General features: G+C 37.8%; 1 protein-coding gene across 1 annotated transcript in view; it reads left to right on the forward strand.

Moving 5' to 3' along the window:
• Nucleotides 1-21,554, forward strand: part of mfsd2aa (major facilitator superfamily domain containing 2aa) — a 22,855-nt gene extending 1,301 nt beyond the window's left edge. Inside the window, exons 2-14 of the mRNA XM_048205487.1 lie at nt 1,806-1,943; nt 6,096-6,220; nt 12,897-13,020; nt 13,942-14,020; nt 14,548-14,690; nt 14,779-14,869; nt 17,367-17,488; nt 17,950-18,033; nt 18,329-18,412; nt 18,501-18,613; nt 19,757-19,900; nt 20,013-20,192; nt 20,344-21,554. Coding sequence (XP_048061444.1) covers nt 1,806-1,943; nt 6,096-6,220; nt 12,897-13,020; nt 13,942-14,020; nt 14,548-14,690; nt 14,779-14,869; nt 17,367-17,488; nt 17,950-18,033; nt 18,329-18,412; nt 18,501-18,613; nt 19,757-19,900; nt 20,013-20,192; nt 20,344-20,398 — 1,482 coding nt within the window. The 3' untranslated portion in view covers nt 20,399-21,554. The remainder of the gene's footprint in view (nt 1-1,805; nt 1,944-6,095; nt 6,221-12,896; nt 13,021-13,941; nt 14,021-14,547; nt 14,691-14,778; nt 14,870-17,366; nt 17,489-17,949; nt 18,034-18,328; nt 18,413-18,500; nt 18,614-19,756; nt 19,901-20,012; nt 20,193-20,343) is intronic.
• The last annotated feature ends 622 nt before the right edge of the window (nt 21,555-22,176 follow it).

Here is a 22,176-nt window from a genome sequence, read left to right on the forward strand (position 1 = left end):
TCCAGCAGTGTAGACACTGATAAGTGTATTACTGCCCTCCACAGGTCAAATTTTGAACTAAATTGTCATATACAATATGCTTGTGCAAGTATATAACAATTAGTTCAAACTTTGACCCGTGGAGGGCAGTAATACACTTAGCAGCATCTACACTGCCGGAATTCTAATAGAGAAGAAGAAGAGTGCTAGTTCAAGATGAGCGTGTAATTTTGACCTTCAGTCATTTAGGCTCCATTGAAATCCACTATATGAAGAAAAATCCTGGAATGTTTTCATCAGAAACCTTAATTTCTTTTCGAATGAAAAAAGAAAGACATGAACATCTTGGATGACATGGGGGTGAGTAAATTATCAGGAAATTTTAATTTGAAAGTGAACTAATCCTTTAATATCCATTACACGGCATACAAAGTCATATCATGTCTGGCACTGCATCAATTCACTCTCTGTATACATTTTACAGTTTTTAAGTTTATTTTAAGTTTAACCAAGGCAAACTGCATAGTAAAATATTATTAATGCAGCAATTTCCCAACAGACCTTTGTTTCAAGATAATGTGCAGGTTTTCAACATGTAAAGAGACTGCATATTTAATGTGTGTGAAGTTTAAAGTCTCATCTATGACTGGTCAGCATTAACTGACAAAGCACAGACCACAACCATTTGTGAAGAACTAACCTCAGAGTCATCAGTGTCCAACGACTAATACTAATGCAGTAATTTATGTGTTCTACACTAGCCAGTAAGATACAATAGTCAATAAGTGCACCTAATTCAAGCATTAGTTGTTGACCCCCCTCAGCATGCTGAGCCAATTAAGGCCAAGCAATAGCAATGATTTTGTTCTAAAATTGTATAGAAGTTTTAACTACACAATTTTAATAATTCTCACAATGTGAGACGATTTCAGCCTTGTCCATTTAGAGGAAGTAGCAAAGTTTGGTTGCTAGTTTTAAATGTGCTGATGATTTATAAGCATATTAAAGCCATAAACTAAACTTAACTATTAAGCAAATGTGCAAGCAGTCAGATTTGTGAGACAATATAGTGTTAAAGGATTAGTTCACCTTAAAATGAAAAATACCCCAAGCTTTACTCACACTTAAGCCATCCTAGGTATATATGACTTTCTTCTTTCTGATGAACACAATCTGAGTTATATTAAAGGGGGGTATCACACACAGTTTCTGCCAATCTCATGTTAATCTTGAGTACCTATAGAGTAGTAGTGCATCCTTCATATCTCCAAAAAGCCTTTAGTTTTATCCCATTCCCATTGGTCCCATTCACTGCCATTATATAGCTTAGATGCATCCGGATATTTATTAATATAACTCAGATTGTGTTCATCTGAAAGTCATATACACCTATGATGGCTTGAGGGGTGAGTAAAGCTTGGGGTAATTTTTATTTTAAAATGAACTAATCCTTTAATTTGAGGGAGGACTTGCAGGTATGCAGGTAGAAGAGTTAAAAGTACAGTTTATCTGTAAAGTCCCTGCAGATCCAGAGCAGAATGAACTTGAGGATCTTATTACTGCTGGACTGAAATGTTAAAAGCCCTCCAGCCGTTCTGAATGGTCTTTGATGCTAAGCACTGGGATTTTTTTGGAAAAAAAGAGCTTCAGATGGAACGTCACAAAAACACAAACAGAATCCAAACTAAATCAGCTCTTCCAGTTAGGACTTTATCGCGTCCTCTTGCGGTGAAAAGTTCACTGGTCTCTCATGGCTCTTGTTTTACTTGGTAAAAACACCGTCTTTGTCCATCCTTTCATAATATCCCTTTTTGTCCCCCTTTCAGCTCTCACCACAGCAGGAAAGGAAAAGAGCTCTGACTGTGTGGAGTAAGGTGTGTTTTGCAATCGGAGGGGCTCCGTATCAGATCACAGGCACCGCCCTGGGCTTCTTTCTGCAAATCTTCTTGCTTGATGTGGCACTGGTGAGTATACATATGGGAACACAGAGGATCTATACCACAAGACCTCAACACCTTCTGATTATAAAAATAAACTGGCTCAGCTATAATTTTTCTTACTAAATCATATCACTACATATGTCTAGATAGAATGGTGAGAAGATCATCTCTCCTTGCAATCATCAAAAAAAGCAAGTGAAGTGACCCAGAGCCCTAGGTCAAGGGCAGAAACAAGATAGAAAGAGAGCATGTGAGAGGGCAGGAAGCAGACATGAAGCTGTTTTCTTACTGTGTGACTTTAACAATCTTCAGCTCCAGATCTCTTATTCAAAACTCCTGCTGCGTCATTATTGTGACAATTTCCATAGCGATAGTCAGTCAGATCTCCTCATCCAAGTGAGCCGAGCAAATTAAGAAAATAACATGTTGTGATATTGTTGAAAATCTATCCATTTAATCAAGTCAGTTTTATTTGCATAGCACTTTTCACAATACGCATTGTTTCAAAGCAGCTTTACAAAAAAAATCATTGTTAATATCCTCATGCCTTATAGTCGCATCTGATTTAGCTGAATGCGGCTGATCGGAATATAGTTTACATTTTGCAACAATATAAACAACTGAGCAGTTGAGTTGAGTTGAGTTGGAAACATCTTGAAAAAAATGTCTTTCTCCACAAATTTTATATGTATGCAAATTGTATAATATCCAAGGTACACATTTCTAGTAATTGTGCTGTTAATTATGTTAAAGTTTTGGAATATTTTTCCTCTCCCCAAATCTGTCCCTACCAGAACACAATAATAAATAATTTAATAAGAAGGCTTATATTGACCTATAAGATTTTGTTAACATCTACCTTGTAAATATATTTTTTTGTTATTTTTTAACAATATTTCAAGTGTAATTTATGAGGTTTGTTGAATTTTGAATCCAAAATTTCTTTGTAAAAGGCATAAAGTTTATTGTACTGATTTCAAAGGTAAGGATTCATTTGAATATACATTGAACCAAAGACTATAATAACATCTTAGTTGATCATTCAATATACTTTATTTTTGACAAAACATCCCATGTTTCGGTCGTGACTGCACATTTTCGATAGTGACGGTAATGTGTTGGTAGCGACAACATCACAGTACAGAATTTTAACTTGCATACTAAAACATATTAAAATATTAATGATTTGCATAACTGTACTAAAATTTTGTTTATTTCCACCAAATAAATGATTATGTGTTCCTTTTTGTCACTACCAAAACAATGACGACATGTTTCGTCAGAGGCGCCGCTAGCAGTTTTGGGCCCCATTCTGTACCAAACATACAATCCAACCTAGCTATCCAACATCTTTGTCTGCTATTTAATAATACTGACCTATTACTTTTGCTATTGCTTTTGACTACTTGGTATCAGTATTTAGTCAGAGACCTGCCATGGCTGTAGCTAGCAGAAGATTAATTATGCAAATGTATATGTAATAGACAATTTAGACAAATATCAAATATTCATAGAAAATGCAACATTCTTAAAGGATTAGTTCACCCAAAAATGAAAATTATGTCATTAATGACTCACCCTCATGGCGTTCCAAACCCGTAAGACCTCCGTTCATCTTCAGAACACAGTTTAAGATATTTTAGATTTAGTCCGAGAGCTTTCTGTCCCTCCATTGAAAATGTATGTACGGTAGTGTCACGTTCCTGTTCACTCCGGACTCCATTTCCCATAATCCTCCCTTGCCTGTCACATGCACTCACTCCACCAATCACCTATTGCCACATACTCCTGAAGCTCTTTACCTGGACTATTTAAGACTCCCTCACACACCACCTCAGGGTGAGGTCTTGTTTACCCGGTGTAGCAATTCTGAGCGTTTGTATCCTGTCTGCCTGTCTGTTATTGATCCTGCCTGTTTCCTGTTTATGATTCTCTGCCTTTTGCCTTTGGACTGTTTATTGTTATCTGGACTGTGAACGATATCTGCCTGCCCTGATCTACTGCCTGTATCCTGACCACGATTCTGCCTAGCCCTTGCTTTTCCTGTTTGCCCCTGCTTAAACCCTGCCTGTACGACCATGCTTACTTTTGAAATAAAGCTTGCAAATAGATCTCTGCCTGAGTGCCGCCCCGTTACAGGTAGACCGTCCATGTCCAGAAAGGTAATAAAAACATCATCAAAGTAGTCCATGTGACATCAGTGGGTTAGTTAGAACTTTTTGAAGCATCGAAAATACATTTTGGTCCAAAAATAACAAAAACTACAACTTTATTCAGCATTGTATTCGCTTCCGGAATCCTTTCCATTGAATTGATTCCATTGAATTGATTCCATTGAATCCTTTCATCTGTCAGCGTTGGTAATGCACTTTTATGTTGACGTGGTTGTTTTTGGCGATTAGGACATCTGCGACATGCACACTTACGCACCATTTTAAAAAATATAGCAATACCAAAATACAAACAATGTAGAATAGCTTGAATACAGTGTGCGTCTCCCTCAGACTGTAAACGAAGCTCGGGCGCACCGGATAACACGTCAGCAGCGTCTTACATCAGCAGCGTCACTGCGGAGTCGTGAACCACACTCCGGAGCAGAAGGGGGCGGTAATGCACCAATAAGCTGGATGCCAACCGCCGTAAAACAGGAAAGAAGAAGAAGCAGCGGAGTCGTGAACGTGGATTGACAACAGACCTGGAAGAGAATACAATGCTGAATAAAGTCGTAGTTTTTGTTATTTTTGGACCAAAATGTATTTGCTTCAAAATGTTGCGGATGTCCTAATCGCCCAAAATAACCATGGCGACGTAAAAAAACGAGGATTCCAGAAGAGAATTTTTGGGTGATCTAACCCTTTAAACAATGATCAAACATACATTATATTAAAGCAACACTATGCAGTTTTTTGACTTAAAAATAATGTCTCTATAATTATTTCAGTGGTAGAACAACTATTAACCAGACGAATTCTGCTGCAGCTGCTACCTGAGCAGCCTCCTAGTGGCTACAACCACACTCTGCAAGTTTCATGTTCAGATCGGTACACACAGCCCCGCCCATCTCCTACCAGCGGAAGGGTGCGACCTGCTTTACGGCATACGTCACATATTTTACTCATAGCCTGGGTGGAGTTAGCCAACAGCTAACAATAAGACAAAACAATCTAATATACAAGTCTCAAAACCAATGCCATGGCAGAGCCAGCAAAGAAACCAAAGAGGGTTTTGTCGGAGAAAAAAACTAGGCTAATATACTACCGTTCTTTTTGTCATTGTACTTTTAAATTCTGGAGTAATGATAAATAAAACCATGTAATGATATTTGTAGAACATACAGTAGTGTAACACAGGCTAATTTACCTGGTCAGTGGACATGGTTTCTAAATGCAGTTTTTGCATTCGCCATTTCCGTCAGCTTACAGCGACAGTATTTACGACACTGGTAACAGACAATTGCGCTTATCAACCACATGGGGGAACCATGAGCAGATGTTCCATGGTGTTGCTTTAAACCAGTGGTCTCAAACTCAATTCCTGGAGGGCCACAGCTCTGTACAGTTTAGCTATTATTAATCATAATCGAGGTAAAATGTTCAATTAATTGAGGTTTTGATTTTAGTTCATAATAATCCAGCCCTAGCACATGGTTATCTAGCACAGTTCTGAACAGTTGTACACAGAAAACAAACTAAATTTTATGGAATAACACCCAAATAAGTTACAGTTAAAGTGACGTTCCTTAAAGTTACACACATATTTTCAGACATTTGAACAGATTTAACTCAAAATGATGGTACCTATCTACTATGAAAGAGAGGCTATGAGAGCGAGGGACACACAAATATTATAGGGGTGTGGTTAAAATCAGTCTCAGCCAATAGACTAAAACATACACTGTTTCGGTAGTGACATGCAAATGCAGGACACATTTTTTTTACATAAAGTTTCATGATTTAAAAATAAAATATTAATTAAATATTAAAAAAAAAAAACATTTAATTCAGTATCATTTTCACAAGTTGAAATTTAGGGCTTACGGTTCGGGACAGCTACCTCCCAATTTTATAAACCGCTCTGTCCATCCCTGTGGGATTTTCAAACACACTGGAATCAGTATTTGAGAGCAATGCTGCGTGTAAATCCTACAGTAACTAATGGCCGAGTCTTTCTTTCTAGTTGGATCCCCTCAATGCTTCTGTGATCCTGTTTGTGGGTCGGGCCTGGGATGCTGTGACTGATCCGACAGTTGGGTTTTTAGTAAGCAGAACCCCATGGACACGACACGGACGCATGATGCCCTGGTATGTGGCTTTTAAAAATGCACACAATGAAATGATCCTGTAATGCAGGCTGAATGTGAAATGTCCATGATACTATTTTCTAAATTCATGAGGAAATGAAATGAAATCTACTGAGCTGAACCTGTGGGAATGGCTGGGTTTTCACAGAGAGAAAGAGACATATTTGAGATGGAGAACTGAGCAGTAGCCATGGTGATGGAGCCGAGTCCATCTGCTACAGGAGGTTACTAGAGTGTACAAGAGCACCACGTGGTGTAATTTCTCTAGGATTTTGCTGACTGCTCATGCATGCACTCAGATTTGTCATGAATACTACAAACCAAAATGAAAATAAAAAGGTTTATAGTGTTGTTTATCTTCAATCCCTATCAGTAATCCAAAAGAAAAGGCAGTACACACACCCTCACACTCCATTAGTGGGGAACTTACTGGTTCTCTTTATATACGTTCATTGTGAAACACTATCCAGCCTACAGGTGCTGAGAAAATGAAAGTATATTTAATAAAATAAATTGAATTATTCAGACCTTCAAAGTGTTGTCACACCAATATTTAGGGTATGCAATATGAATACAGGCATACAAAATGAATTATGATTAAGGAGTTCAAGTGAAATACAATGCAAATCTGTTTGAGGCATGTGTGTGTGGGAAAATGGATGTTGAGGGCAGAAAAAACCTTTTGCTTTCTCATTGGCTCAGCAGACCACACCACCAGAATTGACAAATCAGCTTCCAAGCAGCAGTTTAAAGTGGCGGTTTGCTGTGTCACACTGTTGCTGAGTTTCAGTTTTACTGTGCACATGATGATCAGACCACCCATGCTTCCTCAACCACAATAAGAAAATTATTTAAAATATACATAAAAAATAAAAGTTAATGTATAAATACTTGCATAAATGTAGATTTATAAAGAAATTATAAATATTTGGCAGTCACGTAGATGTGAATGACAGAAGGCTTATTAATATGAAAAACTGCATGTTTTTTTATAGGATGTGATTTGTGTATTTTGATTAAATTCTGATAATAATTACAAAAATACATTATTTTATTCGAATAGATTGGACATTTATTTTGACCATGTTGTTCTTTTAACAAAGAGATTAAGTTAGTCTGCCAAATCACTCAGCTCAGAAACTAAAAATCAATACTTTGTCAATGTATTGATGCAATATCGTGACATATATGTATCATGATGCTGTTTTCCCGCTCTGCTAATCATCAGATGTCTGTAGGGTGTGCACTTCTTAAAAGTCTGATGGCATGAAGATATCGGATTGGACATAACTAGGGTGGCCAACCCCAGTAATAGACTGGGAGGATTTTACAGCTTCCTGTAGGACACTAACAATGAATAACAGAGCAGCTGCAATAACAGACTGTGATGCATCTGTAGGACTGAATCAGACATTAATAAAGTTCCCCTCTGCGTCTCTTGCTGATGGCTGTTTTGGTTCTGTTCAGTTAGCAACAAAACATATTTTTGTGCTTTACAGCACAGTAATGGGTCAAATGGACAGTCAGTAAAAAAGAATACTGTGTCCTGAACCTCTCGTTCACAAAATTGGCTTAATTTTCAGATTGACATCACTGAAAGGAATGATACATTTACATTTATTAATTTAGTAGACAGTTTTATCTAGTGATCTATTCAAATTAGGCTTTTTTAAAATCGGAAATAAAATGTAAAGTTTATTTAGCTGAAAACCAAAACCAAAAATAAAGAAAAAGAACTGTATGCTGTTCATGTTTTTGTTCTCTCAGGTGATAAATTAAGCCAGTTGTAGTCAGCTATGAGCCACCTCTCTATGGGCTCGTTTACACTTGCCATTAACATGCGACCTGTGTGGTCTGGTAAAGAGGAAGTCAAGGACGCATTGTGATCAGATCTCAGTGTAAAGTAAATACAATCTAGCCATTATATCTGCATTCACAGGTCGACATCACAACATCATAGAAATCGCTGCACGTTGCTGGGTGTTTTTGCAGGGCAATCGAGGGCAGAGTACAACACGTACACCACTGAAGACATTTAAATTGTGCGTGTCGTTTTCTAATCTTGAGTGGCATTAGTGGAGGAAGATAGTGTAAATAGCATTTGTCAACAAGCGTGCTAATTGCACTTAGTGTAAATACACTCCCAAATTTTTTTTTCTTCCCCTCACGTGGGCCCCTGGGCCCGTGCCCATAATGCCCATTGGATAATCCGGCCATGGGGTACGGTTCAGTTCAGTACAGTGTTTTTGTACATTACAGGGGGGGTATAATGCCATTTCATGTATTCTGACATATTTACACTGTTAAAAAGTTGGATTCTCATGCTAAACATGGCCAAAGTTTCAAAACAAGAGTTGGATGTATGACGGAGTATTTCTGTGCCAAAAATACTCTTCCAAATCCTCATAAACTTTGCGGTCTTTTTTTCGAGTGTGGGCCAGTGTGACGTCAGATAGGTTTAAATTCCTTGTACGGGCACTTCTGCCGGAAGAGCACGCGCGCACACGTTGACCAGAGCGAGTTCAGCGTGTTCAGCTTTACGGAAGTCATCGGCAAGCGCTGCACAGGTCAGACTCGCAGGACTTCACGAAATCAACAATGTCACCAAAAGAAGTGTGTTTTTGGTTGTGAGGGAAAGACAACCTTGCTTCCCAAAAAACCCAGCGTTAAAGAATTGCCCTAGAATTAAATATTGAATTTATATTGGCATAGTTGAATAACAAGAGTTCAGTACATGGAAAAGACATACACTGAGTTTCAAACTCCATTGTTTCCTCCTCCTTATATAAATCTCATTTGTTTAAAAAACCTTCGAAGAACAGGCGAATCTCAACATAACACCGACTGTTACGTAACAGTCGGGATCATTAATATGTACGCCCCCAATATTTGCATATGCCAGCCCATGATCAAGCCATTAGACAAGGGCAGGACGTCTGGATGTGCACAGCCGAATCATCAGACTAGGTAAGCAAACAAGAACAATAGCGAAAAATGGCAGATGGAGCAATAATAACTGACATGATCCATGATAACATGATATTTTTAGTGATATTTGTGAATTGTCTTTCTAAATGTTTCGTTAGCATGTTGCTAATGTACTGTTAAATGTGGTTAAAGTTACCATCGTTTCTTACTGTATTCACAGAGACGAGAGCCGTCGCTTTTTTCATTTTTAAACACTTGCAGTCTGTATAATGCATAAACACAACTTCATTCTTTATAAATCTCTCCAAAAGTGTGTAATGTTAGCTTTAGCCATGCAGCATAGCCTCAAACTCTTTCAGAATCAAATGTAATACATCCAAATAAATACTATACTTACATGATCCGATGTATGCATGACGAACATCTTGTAAAGATCCATTTTGAGGGTTATATTAGCTGTGTAAACTGTGTTTGTTGTTCAAGGCAAGCGCGAGCTCCGGGGGAGGGGGAGCACGAGAATTAAAGGGGCCGCGCACTGAATCGGTGCATAGTTAATGATGCCCCAAAATAGGCAGTTAAAAAAATTTATTAAAAAAAATCTATGGGGTATTTTGAACTGAAACCTCACAGACACATTCAGGGGACACCTTAGACTTATATTACATCTTTTAAAAAGAAGTTCTAGGACACCTTTAAGAGGAGCTGAGAGTTTTGTGCTCACAGATTACATTGATGCGCTCTCAATATTTGTTATTATAATAACCATAGAAACTGATAGTTTATTGGTTAAAATGAATGGAGAATCTCTCATGTTTTTCTGTGGCTGCTCGAGCCCTCAGGATCGGAGCTTATGGTTTCATAAACAAGGCACAGTTCTACGCTGGATTTACAGATCGTTTGAACACAGTAAACACAGTAAACAAACTTCCTAGCAACTATGCAGCACTCAAATCAAACTAGAAACAACACAAAAACACTTATAGTACGCAGATCCTCTTGTAGCTTGAATGATTCTCTCTAAATGAATGCTAAATTACAACTGTTTAAATACTAAAGCTGACTTTGGCCAAGCCTTACTGGCTCAGAGCGAAACGAGAACAAACGCGATTTGCCATGCGAACACAGTAAACAAACTTCCTAGCAACTACACAGCACTCAAATCAAACTAGAAACAACACAAAAACACTTACAGTACGCAGATCCTCTTGTAGCTTGAATGATTCTCTCTGAAACATGAACGTACATGAACATAGTGAATTCATAAATTCATTATTCATCATTCACTATACGTTATATTTATTTATAGTGATTCAAAAATTCTCCAGGGATAATGAGATGGTGTATTGTGTGAGCTTAAATACATATGTTTAGCTGACCATTGATAGCTTGCAGACGATCGCAAAAAAATCTGCTTGTGCTCGTCACTCTTCAGCTCCGCTCACATGGCACGCCTCCAGGCGCTCGGCTGTTTTCGGAAAGACTCGGAACAGCGTATCTATCTTTTATAAATATGATAAAACTAAAGGCTTTTTGGAGATATGAAGGATGCACTACTACTCTATAGGTACTCAAGATTAACATAAGATTGGCAGAAACTGTGTGATACCCCCCCTTTAACAGGATGCAATAATAATATAGCGTGTATATGATTATATTTATTAAAATTATTAAATGGATGCCACCTTACTCTGTGTCTACACCAGCCGTGATGTTTGTCAGCTACTTGTCCACACTAAACGCAACAAATCGAACGTTGCAAAGTGCTTTGACTACATAAGAAAGAGAACGGGGAATCCATTTACTGTCGGGGATTTGACTTGTCATGTCGTGTGGCATATAGACAAAATCAATGATTATAATGGGTTCTGTTGTCTCTCATCGTGACCCAACACTCGTGTCCGCTGTAGTCATGGTGTTATTGGGAGAATAAAAGCCCTCCCTGCACCTACCCTTTACCATGCCCAATTTGTATTATTATTAAACATTCATTAGGCACTTTATTTCCACCTTTTTGAACATTTTCTTCACTTTTATTGAAGATAAATGCCTTTCCTATGTGATATCAGATGGGAAAAGGGAGAAGAGTGAGCTCGGCAAAAAGCTGATTTGAACCCACATCAATCACGTCGAAAGCTAGGTGTGCGAGTCTGACTCTCTACTGACTACACCACTGAAGACATTTAAATTGTGTGTGTCGTTTTCTAATCTTGAGTGGCCCAATCAGACATTGGTGGGTTGGTGTAACGAGGTTAGTAGATATGGGAAGAAGGAGGCGGGAACCGGCGAACATTGAACAAAACTTTAATCTCAAAATAAACAAACAAAACGGAAGTAATGCCGGCAGACCCTCGCGGACGTCTGCCGGCTACACAAACATAATAAAACATAACGTAAAGTCCAGGCCTGGTCCTCTCTCGTCCTTCACTGTAGTCGCTCCTCCTTTTATGCTCCCGGAGCTCCTCCGTGAGGGACTCAAGGCCGGTGCGCCTCCCAGGTGAAGCTCATTAACACTCGCGCCACCGGCCTCGCGCCGTTCCCTCACGGCTCTCGCCCGCCCTGGTCGCCACAGTTGGCTTTTGCCAACAAGCGTGCTATTTGCATTTAGTGTAAATACACTGTAAAAAAAATAGTTTCTTCCCCTCGCTTGGGCCCCAATTGCACATGGGCCTGTGCCCATAATGCCCATTGAATAATCCGGTCCTGGGTACGGTTCAGTTCAGTACAGTACAGTATGATTCAGGACGGTAAACTCTGATCTGGCTTGCGTTTCCACCGCCAACAGTATCCTTACTTGATAGGCATGGTGTATGCCGGGAAGTAGCTATCAACGTCATTCTCACGTAAAGAAGAAAGTGACAGTAAACAACAATGGAGGACATACAGCAGCTTTTTTGAGCGAAGTCTGCAAGGAAAAACAGCCAAAAAATACACAGTGTTGCAATGGTGTGTTGCCATTTACCTTGTTGCACATGCCAGTGACGATTCTCTGTCAACCAATCAACGGTCTGCAGTGAGTGTAGCTCCACCCTTTTGGTACCGGTATTATTGGCACTACTGTGCTAGGTACCCCAACAGAAGGGTCCCAGAAAAGTGGTATGGTACGGTTCAGAATTAGGGTACCATTCACAACTTCTGACTATGGAAATGGAAAAAATTGCGTACTGTACTGAACTGTAATGCTCAGTGGAAACGATCCATTTCACTTCACTTTCACTTAGTGAATAAAGAAGAGATTATAATAAGATGTTTTTCTCTCCCTCTGTACACACTGCTGTCGTTGTCGATCTGAACTTTCGATTTCAGAGTGTCTGTTAGTGGTCATTGTTTTCTTTGAAGACTCATCAATGGGATTAGTGCCCAGAGCATTGGAATGAAGTGGTGTGATTAGAAATGCTTTTCACACCCCGCCAAACTTCCGCTGGGTCTGTTTACCCAGGCAGCAGACGCCTTTTTCAGAGCAACAGGGGAAAAATCAGTGATACTCACAGAGATGAGGTTCACATTCATTACCTCACTTAACCTCATACAGATGAGTTAATGCACACGTCGTACACACCCTTACACACCCTTACGACCGTAGTCAACCTCAGAGATGCAACGAGCAGAGATGCTGTGTCAGATTTTTGCATAATTTTTACTGATCGGTTCTACTGTAAAAACTAAAGCTGAACATCTGCAACAGGCCTCAGTTAGTACAATTAGATGATGATGCTGATGATGATGATGATGATGTCCTTCTCTCTCTGCAGGATTCTGGTGTCTACCATACCGGCCGTGTTGTGTTATTTCATGATATGGGTGGTTCCACCTATAGAGCAGGGAAAGATGATGTGGTATCTGCTCTTCTACTGTCTCTTCCAGACTCTCCAAACAGTTAGTACATTTATTACATTAGTACACACATTTGTAGTTCTTCAGGAATTAAATGTAACATTCACATACTGTGATGCTATATATTTATATACTTACATGACAACTACTTGTCAATCATTTGGACACAATTTGCCTTTCTCATAGTTATAAACTTTTGATCTAAATGTTTATGCTTAAAAGTTTAAAATTAGGTAGGAATTAAACTTTTTATTCTTTAACTAATATTTTAACTACATTAAATGTAGGGCTGCACGATATATCGCATGAGATTGTCACGCGCATTTCGTCAGTAAAGCCGGTTCCCTGATTACCGCTAAATCGCCATCACCTGCTTTCAAATGGAGCGGCATTTAATAGACAGAGCCGTAGATCACTGAAAAGCCACGCAATATCGCGTTCATTATCGAAGGCGATTCATATAAATGTATTAAACTTTTTCCTTGATAAACCCCTAATTACTGCTTATCAATAGTTAGTAAGTTAGTTGTTAAGTTTAGGTATTGGGTAGGATTAAGGGATGTAGAATATGCATGCTAATAAGCAACTAGTTAATAGTGAGAATTGGACTCTGAAGTGTTACAATATATATATATATATATATATATATATATATATATATATATATATATATATATATTTTTTTTTTTTTTTTTTTTTTTTTTTTAAATGGACGAGTAGGACTGTATAATGAAGGAAAAGCAGATTAAAGCCTTGCATACATGGGATCTTATGGTTTAAATCATGTACTCATACTTCCATTATTTTATCATTTTAATGACTTTATTAGTAAAGTATAGTAAAAAATCAGAAGGTGTGTCCAAAATTTTGACTGGAGTGCATAATAATTGCATTGTTACATGCATATTTATGGCATTCTGTTGTAAGCCAGCAATGAGTAACTGTGTGTTTGTGTGTGTTTAGTGCTTTCATGTGCCGTACTCCGCACTGACCATGTTCATCAGCACTAAGCAGAGTGAACGAGATTCAGCCACAGCGTACCGTAAGGGCATTTACACCATTTATTGGCTTAATGTTGATTTCAGCTACATAATAAACACAAAAAACACATTGCATCTATAAAATACACTAGCATTTGGGATTGGTAAGATTTTGTAATGTTTTTGAAAGAAGTCTCTTATGCTCATCAAAGCTGCTTTTAGTTTTTTTTTTTTTTTTTTTTAGTTTTTTTAAATTCACAGTATTATTGAGAAATATTATTATGATTTACATTTTTTTTCTTATAATTTATATATTGAAATATTAGCAGCCATTACAGTCTTGAGTGTCACTTGACCCTTCAGAAATCATTTCAATATGCTTAATTGGTGTTAAAGAAACCATTATTACTATTATTCTTATATATTATCTTTCTTTTTTCTTTTTTTCTTTTTTTTTTTTTAAATAATAATACTTGCTGACCCCAAACTTTTGAACGGTGTGTGTATGATGTGTGACACCTGTTTATTCCCAGCATACACAATCTGACTGCTTCAATGACATATATTCTGTTTTCTCTCTCTCTCTCAGGCATGACTATAGAGGTGTTGGGTACAGTAATTGGCACTGCCGTCCAGGGGCAGATTGTGGGCATGGCCGTCACCCCCTGCACAAATTCAACCAATAGCTCCAATCACTCTGTGCAGGGCAATAACTCTCAAATATTTAATGAGGTGAGGGGGTGTGGTATAAAGCAGAGAATGGTTTCAAATCTCATCAACATTCTGCACATGCATAATCATATCGTTCTCTCTTTTACAGAGGCGTGCATATATGATTGCATCTGGAGTCATTAGTTTGATCTATGTTCTGTGTGCTGTTGTGCTGTTTTTTGGAGTAAGAGAGGAGAACAGTGAGTTTGCATACACATTCACATTATTCACACTGATTCAAAATACAAAATATGGAATACAAAAACATTCAAATAAAACAGTAAGCGAGAGGCCATGCCAGTGATTTTACAGCAAGGTAACAGTGATATAATGGTAATGGTTATGTTATGGTTCAATTTGTTCATTGATTAGCTAATGCTTTAGGTATAATGATCAAACAATGAACAATACTTTTATAACATTTATTAATCTCAGTTAATGTTAATTTTTACATATACTAACACAACATTGATTAACAATGAACAGTAGTATATTTATGAATTAACATTTAAATTAATAAATGCTGTTTGTTCAGTGTTCTTGATACCAAATGCATTAACTAATGTTAACTAAATGAACCTTGTTGTAAAGTATTACCTATATAATAAAATATTCAGTCAATTATCTTAGGCCCCATTTACACTAGTGCATTTTCATTTTAAAACACATACGTTTTGTTACAGTTATGACTGTCCTTTACACTATTCCAGTGCTTTCTAAAAATATTCTGGCTCTTCCAAGCTTTATAATGATAGTGAATGGCATTCTTCATTCTGAAGCCTAAAAAAGTGCATCCATCCATCATACAAGTAATACATACGACTCCAGGGGTTAATAAAGGCCTTCTAAAGCAAAGTGATGTGTTTTTGTAAGAAACATATCCATATGTAAAACTATAAACTATAATAACTGGCTTCTGGCAACAACGGCCATATGCGAGTCTAGTCAAAGACTATAGAATAACACAAGACGCGTCACTCGTATTATGAATGGGAGAAAGTCCCGCCTTCTAAATAAGAGCCAATTGCTTACTGGTAAAGTCATCGCATAACTGCAGCGGCCGTTAGAAGCTCCGGTTTCTATAGAAACAGTCAGATGCGCGCCTCCGAAATGAGACACAAGAGATGCGCATTTAGGACTGCGCATGTGCATTAGGTTGATCCAGCCTGGAAAATGGTGTTTTTTTGTCATGATTCGAGCGTTTAGAAACAATATTAATGAGACAGTTGTTGTCATATTTCATTGGTGATTTCAAATATGAAATTTAATCGAAAGCTTGGTAAACAGCTTTAGAGAATTTGATGTTTCCCCATTCAATGAGATAGGAGCTGCACTTGGATGCCCGAGAGGCGTTTCAAAGATGGCCGCCGAGTGAAATGACTTGTCTTCCGGTCGAAGAGTGACCTCTGACCTGACGCGTGACATACTGATGAATGCGGAAGCGCAGAAGATGGAGCAAAACAAATCACTGGTTATGAATTAGAAGTCTAAAATGAGAATTTTTAAAGGTGATTTATCTAAGAATTACAGCTAGTGGTTGAAATGGGTACTGCAGTCCAAATTCTAATTATTTTTTAAAACGCATACGTTTCGCTATGGTTACGCCTGTCGGTTACACTACTCCAGCGCTTTCGAACCTCAAAAACAGAGATTTTCGAAAATGTTGCAGAGCCTGTTTTAGTTTGAAAATGCCGGGTTTGCTTTTCAGTGTAAACGGACCAAAACGTAGACTTGAAAACGATGGCGTGGCTGCCCACATTTTCTCTGCGTATTTTTGACGACTGTCTAAACAATAACATGGAGACTGAACTGCAATCTTTGCTGGCTTTGTCATTTTTAGCAGCCATTGTGCAGTTAAACTCTGCATTTTTAATACTGCAGCTACCTACATGTGCAAGAGGCAACTGTTTACACTTGTACACGCATGCCCAATGTGCATGAACAGTCATGTGACATGCGTTTTCGGTCATGTAGCATGATTGATGTGCACTCCTGACATAAATTAATAAATTACTGTTAATGTGCATTTTTTTTATTGTAAAACATTGTTCAAATATTGATGCCGTCATCATTTGAATGAATGAGTGTCACATCCAGCTTGTTACTTAGAAACTTCGAACCGGAAGACACTCCCACTTTTGACGCAAGGCCTCATGAGGCATAGGAAACTTGTGGATAGACGAAGATCTTTTCTGAAACGCCGTGGAAACGCCAGTGCAGACGACAATTGTTTTGAAAACAGACTAGTGTAAACGGGGCCTTAGATATTATTAATAAATCTAACAATTCTTCTGTTGTCAATATAGTAGTTTAACTACTATTAGGCTTTTTGTCAAACTTTGACCTAAAATATTTACTTTAAAGTCCCTCCTGAGATAGTTAATATTTAAATAATTTAGCAACACATTTCATGGTCATGGTTTTCTGATATTTAATCTTTTTATTTAATGTTTTTTTTTTTTTTTTTATTTTAAAACATTATTTTTCATTTTACATTTTTATGATTGAATTATTAGCTTTTCATCAATTGATCACAAACCCCCTGTAGTTCCCTCATGAACCCCTAGGGGTTCGCAAACCCCAGTTTAGAAAACCCTGCTCTAAACTGTAGGCTGTTTACGGTCATCAGAAAACCATTTTTATTAATATCAAATGTGTATTTTGATGCATTTAATGATTTTCCTCCATCTTTTTCAGATCGGGTTGGTTTAAAAGCACAGAAGCATGTGTCATTTCGGACCGGCCTGCGGCTGGTAATAGGTCACGGGCCATATGTCAAACTGGTGCTGGCCTTCCTCTTCACTTCTCTGGCTTTCATGGTAATAAAAGCACTTTAGAGATGCATAGAAACATGTTGATGCATGTCCGGAAATGCTGAACTGTACTTATTTTAATTCCTGATTTATGATGAGAGATATCTCAGATTCCACATTGTTTACAAAAAGCGAAAATGTTTTATTTTAACTGACAATTTTTCAGGCCATGAATGTCTGCGATATGTATAAGTGAAAGCAGTTTCTGGAACTGACCACGTCACACCTCTTTTACAGAGATGGGATATGTGTGTTAAAACAAAGAGAGCCACACACAGAGAGAGAGAGGCTGCCATGCAAGAGATTAGGTTTAGAATCACAGTACACATTAGGACAGGACTGCGGTCAAAAGTGAAGTTCAGAATTGGTTTGCGATTGAAATTGGGCTTGAAATGAAGACACTGTATGGACAATAATCATCAATCATTTGATGGAATCTCATTTCGTCTGTCTGTTTACTTTCTCAGCTGCTGGAGGGAAATTTTGCTTTGTTCATCAAGTACACGCTGGGATTCAGAGAGGATTTTCAGAACATCTTACTGGTCATCATGGTGAGAGTGTTTTCAACCGACCGCTTGAATAAGTGTTTTTGTATGCTTCTAAATTGTGTGGTTTCGGGTTATAACAGCACTCTCGGGTTTGGATGAGGTTAGCAGTATCCATAGTGATGAAAGGCATGGATTTTTAGTTAAGATGCAGCATGACTTTGAGGCGACAGATGAAAAGACTGTTTTTAACTTCAACAGTGTGTGCAGATGCACACTATGATCTCACTCTTGCATAATATGGTAATGAGGTTTGTGGTGGTCAGGCCTAAATAAATGTTTGTGCGATTTGTCTTCTCAGCTGTCTGCCACTATTACCATTCCCATGTGGCAGTGGTTCCTATGCCGGTTTGGGAAAAAGACTGCTGTATACATCGGCATCACAGTGGGTATCTGATTCTGGTGTTACGTTAGTGAGAGATGTGTGTGATGGCAGTGATGATGAATCTTGTGTGTGTGTATGTGTTTTTTAGTGGGCGGTGCCCTTCATGATCCTGGTGGTGTGTGTAGAAAGTAATCTCATCGTGTCCTACATCGTATCCATCGCAGCTGGTGCCAGTGTGGCAGCGGCCTTCCTCCTGCCCTGGTGAGTGTTTGTCTGTGGTGCACGTAACAAAAACATTAAGTATCAGAGTGTTTTTAAGAATCTTTAATCTATAGTAATGAAGAGGAGAGGGATATAGGTAGGTTTGGCATTTGTTAACTGAAGTTGTTCTGTAGTCAAAGAGAAAGGTGTATTTCAGGATGTTTATTAGTTGAAATTAAAAAGAAGCATCTATAACAAAAGGCCTTTAGAAATATGACTTCTCATAAAACAAAACTGAATCATTGAGGAATATTTACATGTATACATTTGGCAGACACTTGCTAGTTGTTATACATGGAAATCAAAAAGGGATAGTTCACCCCAAAATGAAAATTATCCCATGATTTATTCACCCTCAAGCCATTCTAGGTGTATATGACCTTCTTCAGATGAACACAATCTGAGTTATTTTAAAAAATATTCTGGCTCTTTCAAGCTTTATAATGATAGTGAATGGCACTCTTGATTTTGAAGCCTAAAAAAGTGCATCCATCCAACATACTAGTAATACATACGACTCCAGGGGTTAATAAAGGCCTTCTAAAGCAAAGTGATGCATTTTTGTAAGAAACATATCCATATGTAAAACTGTAAACTAAAATAACTGGCTTCTGGCAACAACGGCCATATGCGAGTCTAGTTCCGGTCGAAGAGTGACCTCTGACCTGGCGCATGACGTAAAAATCACAATAACTGTTCAAAGCTTTGGTGGGACCAAAATTCATTTTGGCAGCCGCCAAAAAATTTTCAATGTAGGAAAACTCCTGCCTAAGCTTACACTACAATTTGCAATTTGTGTATGGCCATTACCGGAAGCCAGTTATTATAAAGTAGTCAACATCTGAAGTGGATCAAAAAAAGTTCAAAGTTGTCCTAAGACAAGAATGGGTCCATCATGGGATAATTTAATTTTTGCGTGAACTGTCCCTTTGTGCAACTATTTTCATGTGCTCCTCTCAGTCACAAGAGTAAATTATATACATCCCTGAATAAATAGTCATATTAAGTTTTCGATAGTTTCCTAGATTGAGTTAATATAATTTAACACATCTGATCCCATATAGACCAATGTGAGAGACAGGGTGAATTTAAGCATTAAATGCCAAGTTCATAATTTCATTCATAACGGTGCTTCTGTTTCAGGTCCATGCTTCCGGATGTGGTAGATGATTTTAAAGTCCAGAATCCTACCTCTCAAGGCCATGAGGCTATTTTCTACTCCTTCTATGTTTTCTTCACCAAATTTGCCTCTGGAGTGTCACTTGGAGTATCAACACTATCATTAAGGTAGCTCTTCTTCTTTGCGTCTGTATTAAAAAGCTGTTTCATGGTTTTGTGACAACAGATCATGATCTGGGTTTACATTCTGGCCTTCATATTTCATTTTCCGTCTCTTTAGCTTTGCAGGTTATGTGACGGGAGTTTGTGTTCAGTCTGATTCAGTGAATCTGACATTGAAGGTGTTGGTGTCGGCTGCTCCTGTGTTACTTATAGCTCTGGGGCTCCTCATCTTTAAAACGTATCCCATTGATGAAGAACGCAGACAGTACAACAACAAACAGCTGCAGATGCTGCTGCGGTAGGACATACACTTATGATTGTATCTGGGGGTTTTTATACTGAGATCTTATAAACCCTTGGGTTAAAAAAAAGTAATGAATGCCAGTTTAGTCATGTCAGCAATTTGTACTGTTGAACATAAGAGTAATTGTATTGTTTCTCACCTGCAGGAGTGAAGAACTAGAGTCTGAGATGGAGGCCTTGAAGCCTGATATCACAGCATGAAAAACCAGCATGACTGTTCCTGCTCTGGCCTGCAGAGGGCGCCAAAATACATCTTAACCACTGTAATGAGGAAATCTATCAGCTGAACTATAGAGACAGAACTTTCCTCACTCAGCTGGTTACTCGGAGCAGTAAAGGACGGAGGCGAACCCTTATATATCTGCACTACTGTCATAACAGCTACATATTTGTACAAACATAACTACAAGGCACTATTTGCAGTTTCAGCTCTCCCTGGTCAACAGAGGGAGACTTGTCAGATAAATATGAGGTTCAGATCTACCATCTACTAATACATTTTGTTGCAACTCTTTTTTTTCTCATTTGAGATGATGGATTCATATTTTGGATTTTGAATGTAAAAGAAATGATGAGTTGCAGTTGTTCAAGGACATATTTCCTCAATGTGGTGAAGAATTGTTGGTTTGTTTTTGCACTGGGGGTAAAACATTAATAACAGAACAATTTCTTTTTTCCATTTCTTTAAAGAAGACCTGAAATCAATGTGCTTGTGTGGGGCAGTTTATTAGCCTGAGGAAGATGACACTTTATTGTCTGCGTCAATTTTTTATGGTTCTGTATTTATTTATAGTGCCTTATATTGAGTAAGAAAATGAAGAGGTTTTCTAAAACCTGATTAAATGAGATTATAGTATTTAACAAGTAAAATTAATTCTATTACAGTCACAGCTATGCAGCTGTGCCAAAGAGTCAGTAACTAAAGGAACATTTTGATGAAAAGTTTTAATGTTCGTTGGTGCAGTTTTTTTCAACATGAAATGTCAGTGTTTTCTGTATATGTTTGTGATTGTGCACATAATGAAGCAGTTCAGGCTGTCTCACAGACTGTGAATTTAAAGATGGTACTTTAAAATTTTCTTCCACACTGAGATCTTGAGTGATCTGGGCGATGGGTCATGTGTTAAATAGCTGTCTGTGATGTTATAGACCTCCAGTTTACTTCTCTGTAAATGATGAGATTAAATGCAAAATTGTCTGTTCAGCAGAACAAAGCAGATGTAAACTTATAAAGTTTTATAGGGAGATTACTTTTTTGTCAAAACCACAAACACCACCAGAACATTACACAACTACAAAATGTACAATGTGTGTGTATATATTATTTTATGGCCTTTATAAACATACTTACAATTTATATTGTGCTTATTAAAAATGTGTCTATTGTAAATACTGACAAACCTTCAAAAAAAAACATAATTATGTAACTGTAAGTTACATATAGTGAATGTAACGTGTAGTCTATGCTATATATTATGTGCAAGAAAGGGGTCAAATCACATTACATTCTAACATTGTAAAACAATCTAAAAACAATGTTTTTTAAAGCAGAAGTTAAATTCGCTAAACTAAACAACAATTTGTCTCACAGTGATCTAGAAGTGTAACCTCATAGTGCACTCACTGTGTGCTCATACTATGGCCACAATCTGAGATCACCACAGCTAGAAATTTTATTGGACGTGGACTCCAACATTGCTCAGATGTATAATTTTGGTTGAAAATGAAAATTGGGTTGACGTCAGGCTCCAAAGTCATTAAACAACTCCAAAAAACAGCATTAGCAGCTTTTCTTAGGCTGTTACAAACCAGATTGTTTCTGTCATATGTGTACAAAAGTTCTTATTTAGATTAATAGAGGTTTAGATGTTGATCTTTTACTGAAAATAATAGTTTGGTTTGATGTCACCATTATGGTGGTCAGTATTTGCTTTAGTTGGGCAGTTTGACTCTTGATGTTTTAATGATAGTTTTTCTCT

This window comes from Megalobrama amblycephala, linkage group LG10 (assembly GCF_018812025.1).
Source record: "Megalobrama amblycephala isolate DHTTF-2021 linkage group LG10, ASM1881202v1, whole genome shotgun sequence".
NCBI lineage: Eukaryota > Metazoa > Chordata > Actinopteri > Cypriniformes > Xenocyprididae > Megalobrama > Megalobrama amblycephala.